Here is a 12,323-nt window from a genome sequence, read left to right as displayed (position 1 = left end):
TTGGGGCAAACCATACACTATTCAATAGCAAGGTTACTACATGTATTGAAATCTTTTATTCTCCTAAGTACTCCCATAGGAACATGTCCTAGTCTCTTGTGCCATAGTTCTGGATCTCTTTCTCTTGATCCCACTGCAGACAATGATTTAATCTTGTTTTGATGTTGCTTGGTGTTCCAATTCAGCACATACAATCCATCCTCAACTTCACCAATCCCCTTGACCTTCCCATACAAGAGATTCTGAAACACACAGTGTGTAGGAAAAAAAGAAACATATCAGTTCAATTCTTTTGTCAGTTTGTTGACAGACAAAATATTAAACTCAAAGGCTGGTATGCATAAAACATTTGTGATCATATCAGTGTCATTAAGTTGAAGATCCCCAACATGTGAAACTATGGTTGAGTCCCCTGTAGGCAACTGCACTCTCCCCATGCTACCCACTTTATTCTCAGAATGTAGGTAAGTGTGATCATGTATCATATGGTCTGTAACACCAGTGTCTATGATCCATTTTAAGGATGAAATAGGCTTACCTGCCATGTGTGCACTTTTCTGAGTATTCATGGTATTGTTGTTGCCTTGCAGGACATTGAGTATCTGGTTAAGTTGTGATGGTGATGATTCGTTCAACAATTGCAACAACTGGTCGTGTGTGAGATGTTCTCCCATATGAGATAGATCAGGATGTGACTTCTCTCTCACAGTTGTGTGTGCTTTCCATGCCAGTTGATCCTGCATAGCACTATTTCCCATTACTGCATTTACCTTCTTCTTACCTTTGAATTTTTTTGGATTGCCAATGAGTTGGAAGCAATCATCCTTCACATGTCCAGTAGCATTGCAATGATCACATTTCTTCAGCTTATTACATTCAGCTCGAGTATCCCCTTTCATATTACAAAAGTCACAGAATAATGAATGGAAGTTTCTCCTGGGAAAATCCTGCCTAGAATTAGGCTGTGATGACCTAAAATTTCTAGCAGTATACAGTGCTAAAGATTCCATTCCTTCATGTACAGATCCAACAATTCCTTTTTGACTTTCATCCTGTATAATCAAGGCATAAGCCTGGTTCACATTGGGAAGGCAGGTCATCATCAAGATCTGACCTCTAGCCTGTGAATAACTGTCATTTAAAGCCATGAGAAATTGAAACAAACGTTGGTATTGCATTTGTTCAACATAGTCCTTTGCCTTATTGCAATCACAGCTAGGTGGAGGTAAAATTGAAACGTACTCATCCCATAGGTTCTTCAATTTCGTGTAGTATGAAGAGACTTGCAGAGTCCCCTGTGTGAGAGTGAAAATGTTTCTGTGCAGTTGATAGAGTCTAGATCCATTAACCTTATCAAATCTCTCATTGAGATCGAGCCATACCTGATTCGTACCGGAAGAGTATAGAATTCCATTGAGTAGATCCTTGCTCACATTACAGGTGAGCCAAGAGATTACAATTGCGTTATATCGATCCCAAATCTTTTTCAAAGCACCATTAAAATCAATATGCAAAACAAAACCATCAATAAATCCCACTTTGTTTCGTCCAAGTAATGCAATCTCCATAGCTCGACTCCACAAGGTGTAATTCTCCATTCCTGTTAGCTGAATTCCAACAGAGCTCTAGGAACATCAGAAGAACTCAAATATAAGGGGTGATTGTGATCAATTACCACAGAGCTTTCATTGACAAGATCTCCTGGAACTCGACTAGCAGTGCTTCCCGTTAGTTCTTCCTCAATCGCTATGGTGAATCTCTCGATCTACCTCCAAATCTCACGAGGATAAATCCCTAGATCCCTATAGCTTTGATACCATGTAAAAAAAGTGCATGTAAAGAGAATTGTATATTGATTGCTTGAATGAATTTACAGATACTAAAAGTGTGACTTCATAACTGCTACTTAGCTTCTATATATAATCAATTATCCTAACTGAATTACTGACACTTCTAACTAACTCATAATCTGTTAACTTTAACTGACTATATTCCGTTAGCTAACAACACTGCATTTAACCATCTGCTTAACACAAACCACCTAAACCCCACTTGAAATCAGCCCACTACACCAGCGAAGAAAACCCCGACTACGGGAGCTCTGACACCCTCAAACCACCTTAAAAAAACATACCACATCACTCATTCCCCTGCTTTCAGCCATCAAACACCACAACACCCACTCTTCGCCTGAAACAAACCCCAAACCCCATTTTCCAGCATCTTCTCCGGCCACACACAAAGCCACACCACCACCAAAACCCTTCCCATCGCTGCCTCCTCTACACCAGAAATAACCACCACCGCGAGCTTCGAGCTTCGGTGAACTCCCTCGAACCAGTAGCTCCGAACAAATCCCAAAACCACCATTTCTCCGGTGAAACCGGAATCCACAAGCAAGCAAGCACAAAGCTTCGACCAACAACAACAGCTAAACAAAACACAACCACGAGCTCCAAGCTCGCCTTAACCAGACCCTTTCCACCGGCGAGCAAAAGAGCTCAAAGCTCGTTTGAAGCAGTAACAGATCCACAATGGAGGAAACATAACCGATGAGTTCCATCTTTGGCGACCCTCTATTTGCTATCATTTTTATATTTCGTGATGGTCTTTTACATACATTTTTGCTTTGTTTTGTGTTTTAGATCTGAGAAATGATTTTATTCCGGCAACACTTGATGTCGTTTTCTATTTTAGGCTCAAAATTTGTTGCATGTTTGATTAGATTATGTGTTTTTCGTTGTTACACCATCTCCAATCCAACACCAAATTTTACATTAAATAGAATTTGGTGTTTTGGAGCTCCAATCCAACACCAAATTTTACATCATTTTGGTGTGTGAATGTAACATTATTCATCACACCAATCCGCTCAAAAACTAGAACATATATAATATGTACTCACCCTAATTTGCGTTAAAAGACAATTAATTGAAATAGAATAGCCAAAGTGGAGCGGAAGGTTACAAAAGATTCATATGGCAATTCAGCTATTAAGAATAGTCGAATTGATTGTTGGAGGGAATGGAAGCGCATAGATAGAATAGTTGAATTGATTGACGGAGGGAATGGAAGTGCGCGCATAGATTCTACGAATAACATTGAATTGAAACATTTTCAGAACCCATTTGGCAATAGATTTTCCAAATAAAATTTGGGAGAAAATTTGATAAATAGTGTTTATTCATACAATTTGTTGTTATTTGGCAAATAATCCAAATAGTGGAAAAAATTGGTAATTGGGCCAAATCTCATTTACTAGGATCTTTTAAAAATTTAAATTCTACATCAAACTTTTATCTTTTACAAAAAAAACACGCTCTATAGTAGTTGTTTGCGTTGTATTACATAGTTTTTTTTATGTAAAAAGCAAAGTAGTGATGGAATATTCAATGAATATGAAAGTGATAATATGGTTATTGATGAAAATGATGAACAATCGGCTCAGGGTAACAAAGTCATGCACTTTGTCTACTTCACGATGTATGGAATGATGTTTGTTGCATTCACTCCGAACTACCATATTGCTCCAGTGTCATGGACACTACTTATTATTTGTTGCAACGAAGATCCAATTGACTTGTAATACAAATATATGGTTAGTTTTGATAGTTTTTAAAACTTATGGGTATAAATCATATTTCCTGAATAGGTGAAATATATTTCTCAAATAGTATGGCCAAACACATGGTGAAATTTCACTCAAATTTTAATACATAATATTTGCCAAATATATTTGGAAATCTATGGCCAACGCTAGCTCAATTTGTGGACTTGGATAGTGTTGAAGGCCGAAAGATTTAGGAAAATACGTGCTAGATGAGATTGTACTAATTAAGTTTGCAATTGAACATTATTGATCTGATCTGGTCGTTGAATTTCAACTGACCCCTATTATGTGAAATAGTTTACCTTGAGTTGGGAACTCAACGTCCTAATTCAAATACTACTAACATTTCTTTCTCTTGTCTAAAACGTCTTTGTGAACTGCTAATATCATCTTCTGTTTTTGTTATATTTGCACCGAATAGTCGTCTTCTTACTGGCTGAAGTTGAGTGGTGATATTCTCTACGGACCATCATGAATTTGGCTGTCTACTCTATGAGATTCATAATGTGCTCACTTTTCTTTCCTTGATGGAGATTTTTTTGGGCATGTGGACCAGAATATTTACTGTCACCTATTCGTCTGATGTTATAATACAATTGCACATATGAAAATTTAATGCCAATTTGTGTGGAGATCGATTTTTATGAGGACCCAGGTTGAAAAGGAAGTGAACGCTTCTCTTGATTCTTCAAATAAAGTCAATATTAGTAGGAACTATCAATCTCATTACATCAATTCTGTTGCAGGAACTTGTTACTAGGCTAGCTAACCCGACCCTTTTGGTAAAAGAGAAAGCAATTTCTACTGGGGAAAATTGCGATTTTTTGCTTTTAAATGGGGAAAATACTCTGATTGATGAAACAATATCAGACACCTAAAACATAGCTGAGGATTATTAATTAATTATAGTGTGAGATTCTTCGTTTAAATTTTGATGTCCACTCAACAGAACCCAAACTAGACTACATTAGCATATTTGTCTTTTACTTTAGAACAACTAGAGCCTCAAACCTATATGGTTTTACAAAGTTCCAAAAAGGAGTTAATTTTGTGGCACAGGAAGTTTAAATGATAAGGAAAATAAGGACTAATGAAATCCAACCATCAGTTAGCAAATTCCTACATAAGTCTGTCAAGCCAAGTCAGCAAGTTATCAAGCCAACTGGCAAGAGCTAATTGGCAAAACTATAATGGCCTCAAATGATATTATCTTTTAGAACTATATATGCAGTAAGCATGGCGCTCTCTGCCTGTATATTGAACACACAAGATATACTCAGGAGTTGAGGAGAGAAAGATAAGGAAAGTAAGAAAATGGCATCAGCATCTCTCCTCAAGACATCTCCAGTCCTTGACAAGACTGAGTTTGTAAAAGGCCAATCCCTACGCCTTCCATCTGTCTCCGTCCGCTGTCACCCGGCTGCTCCCTCTGCACTCACTGTCCGTGCTAGCTCCTATGCTGATGAGCTCGTCAAAACCGCGGTACACAGTCTTGTATACTCCCTCTGTTATTTTATATAACCATTCTGTGCCAAGTCAAATATTGTTATATAAAATGAGAAGAGGAATATTGCTATGACTTCAAAGCTTTCTATCTCATGTAGTACCAATTGTTATTTTACTTAGTCTTAACAACATGCACTTATCTTCTTTTTACTGCTTAATTATCTCTTACTACTTGGATAATTTGCCTGAAGAGTTTTGCTAGTGTTTTCCTTTTCTGACAAAACAGTGAACAGTGTATTATTACAAGTTCTTGATAATTTTGTTGAATATGGATAGTGATGCTGTTAGTTAATGTTGAAAATTATTACCGAGATAACGTGATGTATGAACTGAGATTAATTAGATTTTTCTAGGAGTACAAGTGTTAAACCTTTCTATAAAACTTTTTTGAGATGAATGAAGCATATTTAGCTAATTTGAGCTAATGGATTGAGTGTAGAAAACTATTGCGTCCCCTGGTCGTGGAATTTTGGCCATGGATGAGTCCAATGCTACCTGTGGGAAGCGTTTAGCTTCAATCGGAATGGAGAACACTGAGGCTAACCGCCAGGCGTTCAGGACCCTGCTAGTTTCAGTTCCTGGACTAGGGGAGTATATCTCTGGTGCAATCCTCTTCGAGGAGACACTTTATCAATCAACCGTCGAGGGAAAGAAAATGGTTGATGTGCTTGTTGAGCAGAACATTGTTCCTGGTATTAAGGTTGACAAGGTAAAAGATCTAAACTTAGTGACTTAAAAAGGTGTAAGGATTCTTCCATCGTGTATTTCTAAGGGTTTGATATTTTTTGCTCTTAAACTACAGGGTCTTGTTCCTTTGGTTGGCTCAAACAATGAATCATGGTGCCAAGGTCTTGATGGCCTTGCCTCTCGCTCTGCTGCTTACTACCAACAAGGCGCCCGGTTCGCCAAATGGTAGAGTGCTTCTCTTTTATAAGTAAAAGCAATAATTACTTAATTTGAAACTCATCTTGTCTTCTTCATTGTGAACCTTACAGGCGTACTGTTGTGAGCATCCCTAATGGTCCTTCTGCACTTGCAGTGAAGGAAGCAGCCTGGGGTCTTGCTCGCTACGCTGCTATTTCTCAGGTAAGTTGGCATATACATAGGATGTGGAAACACACATAGCTCTCTAAAATTTTTAAGTTCTGTGCACAAACAATGTGTAGATTTTTCACTCTATCAAGTTACATTTACCTACAATAGTAGGTAATTTTCATAGTAAGTGTGATATGGTAACATGTAAAATGGAGTAATGTCCTTCTATAACCGGTTAAAAATTGCACTAGTAGTATGAATTTAAGCTTTCTACATGATTAATAGCTAAAGTTTCTTGTTCATTCTTGTAGGACAATGGGTTGGTACCCATCGTTGAGCCAGAGATCTTACTTGATGGTGAACACAACATTGATAGGACCTTTGAAGTCGCCAAGCAGGTGTGGGCTGAAGTTTTCTTCTACCTTGCCCAGAACAATGTCATGTTTGAAGGTATCTTGTTGAAGCCCAGCATGGTCACCCCTGGAGCTGAGTGCAAGGAGAAGGCCACCCCACAGCAAGTTGCTGACTACACCCTCAGTCTCCTCCGCCAAAGAATCCCTCCTGCCGTCCCAGGAATCATGGCAAGTATCTACATATCTGATAGATCAAATATTTTTCCATAATTCCAAAAACTTGACTTATAACTTTTTTCATGATTTTATTATACACAGTTTTTGTCTGGTGGACAATCAGAAGTTGAGGCAACTCTAAACTTGAACGCCATGAACCAAAGTCCCAACCCATGGCACGTGTCGTTCTCATACGCCAGAGCCCTTCAGAACACATGCCTCAAGACTTGGAGTGGAAGACCAGAAAATGTGAAGGCAGCTCAGGATGCCTTGCTTGTTAGAGCAAAGGCCAACTCTCTTGCCCAGCTAGGGAAATACACCGGTGAAGGTGAGTCCGATGAGGCCAAGAAGGGAATGTTCGTGAAGGGATACGTCTATTAAGTGTCTACCAAAGTCTATAGATATTTGATGATGAAGCATGTAATGTAGCCAAATCAAACTGCATAAATGCTTATAGCTGCTCCTCAAGACTGTTTTGTTCATATACCGTGTGCTTTTAGCAATTTATTACATTCATCCTGCTCTGTTGGTTTATGTTAATGAGCTCAAATTCTCCACTAAGTTAAAATCAATTATAGTGTAAAAGAAGAAATAACATTCTACTTCTAAGATGAAAGTTGTGATCTTAACTTTCAATGAGACAATTAGAAACAGAGTTTGCAGTAAATACAAAGTGAATTCCCAAACTTAGAATGAGATTATTTCACAAGAATTGTATCCTGGAGAATACTTGCCGTTGACCCAACAGCAAACTATGAATTGAGGAAGCAGCGCGTATGATGTTTCTTCAGGAACTATATAAAATATCCAAACACTTAAAATGTTTTTTTTCGGAAGTTTAGAGAGTTGAGATGACTCTGGTTAGTGAAGCAAAGTAGGTTGCTACCCAATCAACAGAGGTTCAAAAGCTACATGCCTGAACAAAATATTCAGATTTGGACATATACCCTTTTTCCAGAGGCAAAAGCTATCTGTGATCTTGGCATCCTCTATGATATGAATCCTTTGTCTATTCAAGATTTCCAGATTGAGTTCCGTGCTAGGAATTATGCGAAGGAAATAGTCGAAGCGTAATGATACTTGTAGAACCCTGATAGAATATTGCAAAGAAGTACTAATAGGAAGTGCTAGAGGCGTGGGAACATATAATGAGAGAAGGCAACAAATGTGATGACTTTCTTGCCGTACAGGATCATGTCGATCTTGATCAATTTTTGAATAGAAAAAGAACAACAATACAAGAGCAAGAAACCATAAAAAAAATCTATACACCTAAAAATGACCTTAAATTTCAAGATACAATTGTTAACTTCTTAATGTTATGTAAATTCTGATAAACGACACTTAACACACTACTCACAATTCTCGCAGGCATGAAGATCCAATAAGAAAAGGATCCAAGCAAAACAACACCAACATGGAAAGCAATATATTTTGATCCTTACAATTACTTCATAAAGGAAAGGCATAATCAAAGGGATTAAACAATCATTAACAGAAGGCCTAAAGCTGGCAGCAGATCAATCAAGCAAATAAGCTGGCAGCAGATCAATCAAGCAAATCGTGATTGATAGAACCAGATCAAGGAATCATCAATCAAGCCAAGAATAGAGCCAAGCCATCAAGAGAAGAAAGGAAATCAGATCAAGCCAAAGAGTCAAGATAAATCCTTCAGCCAAGTACATAATTGAATCATATCTGTCAAGAAGGAAGGAATGCAATTTACCATGCACATATCTAATATGGACATGGATCAGCAAATCGTCTCAATCAAGGGATTCCTCAAATCCTTGATTGAAGTATAACTCCGTTGGGTTTTCCTTACAAGAGCACAAGTCTGTTCATATATATATACATCCTCACACTTAGATGTGAAGTATGCACTTGTAATCTTCTTTTATCTTTCATAAAACTTTGTACACACTTTAGTGAACAATTGAAAAGAAAAAGAGAAAGAAAGATCTGAGTGTAGGTTATACAGGTAGAGGTTGTGTCTAAGAAGAAGATCTGATTTGCATATCAGACGGGGCTCTTAATTGTAACATTCTGTAACACCCAAGTTCTCAACAAGCTCTTAAGGAAACCCTTGTAACCCAAGGGGACTAGACTAGGCACCACATCGGTGATCCTAACCAGTATAAAAGCACTCTGTGTTATTTACTTACTGCAAGTTATTATTACTGTTTATTTATTCTACTAACGTGCAGGTGAGTCGACTGGCCACTACAGGAAGTCGACTAAAGGAAATTTTAATTCACCCCTCTTGACTTTCAACAATAACTTCTACTATAATCATCATAAACTTCAGTTACATCAGCTACTTTCAGCAGGCAGTTTCTTCAATGTTGTCTTAATGGCAAAACTAAATCCTAAAGCAAATAATGATCATGAGACTGGCGAAAAATCAACGCATTCAGAACTTGCGCTTTATCTAACACTAATTGCCAAATGTTGTTCGATTACTAATCTGGGCTACTGAGCTTCAGTCATATGCGCAAAGGTGGAACATGCATGCCACATGAGGTCTATTTGACGCCTCACAAACATTTGCTCATAGAATATCTGGCTGGAACAATCACTGAAGATGATTTAGTCCTGTTGAGGAAAAACAAAAAAATCAGTTCAAAAAGTAATGCTTAGAAACTTAAATAGGGAAATACTATTAGATCAACCTTTTTATGAACAATCTGTCAAGTTTTCTCCTATAAGTTCTGCACAGCAGAAATGGGCTGAGAATACATTTACTGTAGAATCATTCTAGTTGGTTTGGCATAGACTTGACAGTGTTAACTGCAACTTCAAGCCGGAACCTTCTATTCAAATTTGTTCATGAATAGGATGCCAGGAGATTAAGAGAGACATTAACAAGAAAACATAAGAACGAGAAAAACACATCTCTTCAGTAGACATTTCAGCAACCTTCTTCTAGTTCGGAAAGGTTTTCAATTTCCAGATTACGAATAAAGTCATCTGTTCTACTTACTAAAAGGGAGAAGTAGAAGAAGGGACATGAATTGATGAAACTGGAAGAAACTCATCTCCACTAATTTATAACATAAACCAATGGCTCATCGGTTTTCAGACAGTTTAGTTCAGATGATAAATATTTAGCATTCAAACGAAAAAAAGAGAATGTGAAGATTCTGCATTATATTAAGTTGAAATTACTGACGAAATATAGCAAAGTTATTCCGAGATATATTACAATTGGCTAACCTGATTAGATGCGTGACCATGAAAATGACTTGGCTTCACATTCAAGTCGATCATTTTGTCCTTCTTGCCATGCCCATCTGCACTCCCATCTGAAATTAGGATAGGAGACCCCCTGTGATTTTGTTGATTGTCTTTAACCATTGGCTTTGGTGAGTGACTATGATCCCTCTTATTTTCACCGGGATCTAATGTCTTCCTGGCTAATTCCTCTGTAGGCCCAGACTTGTCTCCTGGAAACTATATGAGAAAAACAGAGAAAAAAATGACCTTATATGTAAACATTGCACATATTAAGAGTAGCATGTAACTCATACAACGGAATACCAACCTCAACTTTCTGCCTCAACAGGAGATATCTACTGTGTGTTCGTTTACTGCCAACATGTACCATCATGTCACATTGCAGACAAAGAGAACTTCCATCGACGTCACAGTAAAAGAATGCTTCACGTGTAATGCAAAGGAAATTACCGATAGTTAGTTTCACTTTGCAGGCCCTTGTTTGTAGGACAATATTACAAAATAAAATAAAAGGAATCAGAAGAAGAAACTAATCAACTGAAGAACAAGACGGATTTAAGCTCCACTAACCAGGTGAATTTTCACATATGTCACAACGACGAACCTCGTTGGGCTTAGCAAGTCCAACCCTCACATGCCTACTAGCAAGCTTGTTACACACATGAACCTATGGACCAAATTTGAAAAGTGTCCACAAGAACGAAAACATCAGAAGTCTCTTAGTAACATTGTCAATATTAGCCGATTAAACCAAGATAAGAAGTTGATCAGATGGCCTGCAATAGATTTGGCCTTTCATGACTCCGGATCAGAAATATGAGTGTTGAAGATATAATTTAAGAACCTTGAAGTGTATCCTCTCTAACATCTTAATCTTTTAGATGAGGTGATCACATAATTCACACGTGTAGGGATGTTCAAGATATAACCAAGTAAGTAGAAGCATATCCTCTCTAACAGCATAAACTTTTCAACATAAAAGAAGATGAACTGATGAAACTAGAACCAAAGAGAAGAAGCAATGATTCCCAGAATTTACAATTAAGAATACTGTGAACACATGTCAATTTGTTCAACAGGTCAGCATGCTTTTTGATCTTTATAAGAAAAAATGCCCTATGAGAGCAAGCCTTACAACAAGCAACATGATCTCTCTATTCTAAACTGACTCACAAGCCTAGTGAAATCAAGACTGTCTGATGCTAACCAAAAAACAGATAACTTTAAAGACACACATAATCTTAGGCAATATTAGTCCTAATTAGCACCATCCTATACTTGTAGCTTATTATATAACTATGCTCAACACAAGTAATCTGCACCTCACTACACAAACAGATGGTGGTCGGTTCTCTGTTCTTCCTTTAAAACTGAACACATTCAGGTAAACACAACAAACCAACAACTCACTCAAAACACAAAAGCATATTTCCAAGAAATATAAATGGAAAAATTTCATACAAGTAGAGTATTAAATTTGAGAGTAAAAATGAGACCTTTTCATCACAGGCACGGCAAAGGGCAGCCTCATCTGCAGCACAGAAAAGAATGGCTGCAGCACTTTCACAAACATCACAAAGTGTCCGCATGATTCATTTCTACCACAACTCACCCAATAATAAAACAATATAAAGCCTCATATTATTATCTAGATTCCTTCAACTAATCTTTATCAAGAATTAACTAGTCTATTTAGACAAATACTGCACCTTTTAAGTATGGAGAAAGTTGAATAGTACACTAGTTTGACACAATACAGAATACAACTCACCAACCAACTCTTATATATTGACAAACAATATTTTCATAACAAACCCAAATCCTTCCCTTCTTAACCATTCCTTCGAGATTTGTGAATGGATAAAATTCTGCTAATTTTTTTTTTATTCCGTTCAAATTTTTAGATTAGTCGAGAAAGCAAAAAGGAGTTCAACATCTATTATATAATATACATTAAAAGAAAAATACTCTGGCCATTTAGTTGTACTTGTCCACTGTTCTAAAAATAAATTCTTAGTGTCTACTAGTCAGTTTTAAATTTTAACATATAAGAAAACACAATTAACTTGTTTTCATATTTATCAGTATGAATATTATGATAAATACTTGGGGTGGTTTGGTTGGGAACAAGTTGTCTCAGAATAACTAATTCTGGAATTAGCTATCCTGGGATAACTTATCCCACCATATATATGGGATAACTTATTCCATCACTATGGTATAAATGGTGGGATAAGTTATCCCAAATATAGCAACCAAACAAGATACAATAGTTTTATCCTATCACCATTTTCTAATCTCATCACTATTTATTTTTATCTCTCACACCAAACAACTGTATTGTTTTTTAAGAAACGTAGCAAATG

The 12,323-nt window shown here is 37.1% G+C and overlaps 2 protein-coding genes across 2 annotated transcripts; one reads left to right on the top strand and one right to left on the bottom strand.

Annotated features, from left to right (window-relative positions):
• The first annotated feature begins 4,849 nt into the window (after positions 1–4,849).
• LOC125822135 (fructose-bisphosphate aldolase 1, chloroplastic-like) lies at positions 4,850–7,234 on the top strand. Its single transcript, XM_049501513.1, has 6 exons — positions 4,850–5,092; positions 5,556–5,825; positions 5,919–6,028; positions 6,112–6,202; positions 6,463–6,732; positions 6,823–7,234. The coding sequence occupies exons 1-6, from the start codon at positions 4,925–4,927 to the stop codon at positions 7,099–7,101; spliced, it is 1,188 nt and encodes a 395-aa protein (XP_049357470.1). The 5' UTR covers positions 4,850–4,924; the 3' UTR covers positions 7,102–7,234.
• A 2,242-nt stretch (positions 7,235–9,476) lies between these two features.
• LOC125822143 (B-box zinc finger protein 19-like) lies at positions 9,477–11,711 on the bottom strand. The gene is made up of 4 exons (XM_049501520.1): positions 11,454–11,711; positions 10,528–10,624; positions 10,265–10,380; positions 9,477–10,173 (listed from the first exon to the last, which is right to left on the bottom strand). The coding sequence occupies exons 1-4, from the start codon at positions 11,544–11,546 to the stop codon at positions 9,922–9,924; spliced, it is 558 nt and encodes a 185-aa protein (XP_049357477.1). The 5' UTR covers positions 11,547–11,711; the 3' UTR covers positions 9,477–9,921.
• Between the last annotated feature and the right edge of the window lie 612 nt (positions 11,712–12,323).

Source organism: Solanum verrucosum, unplaced genomic scaffold (assembly GCF_900185275.1).
Source record: "Solanum verrucosum unplaced genomic scaffold, falcon-dt-bn FXZP01000103.1, whole genome shotgun sequence".
NCBI classification, from domain to species: domain Eukaryota; kingdom Viridiplantae; phylum Streptophyta; class Magnoliopsida; order Solanales; family Solanaceae; genus Solanum; species Solanum verrucosum.
Note: the sequence above shows the minus strand (reverse complement) of the source record. Positions and strands in the feature narration are given on the sequence as shown.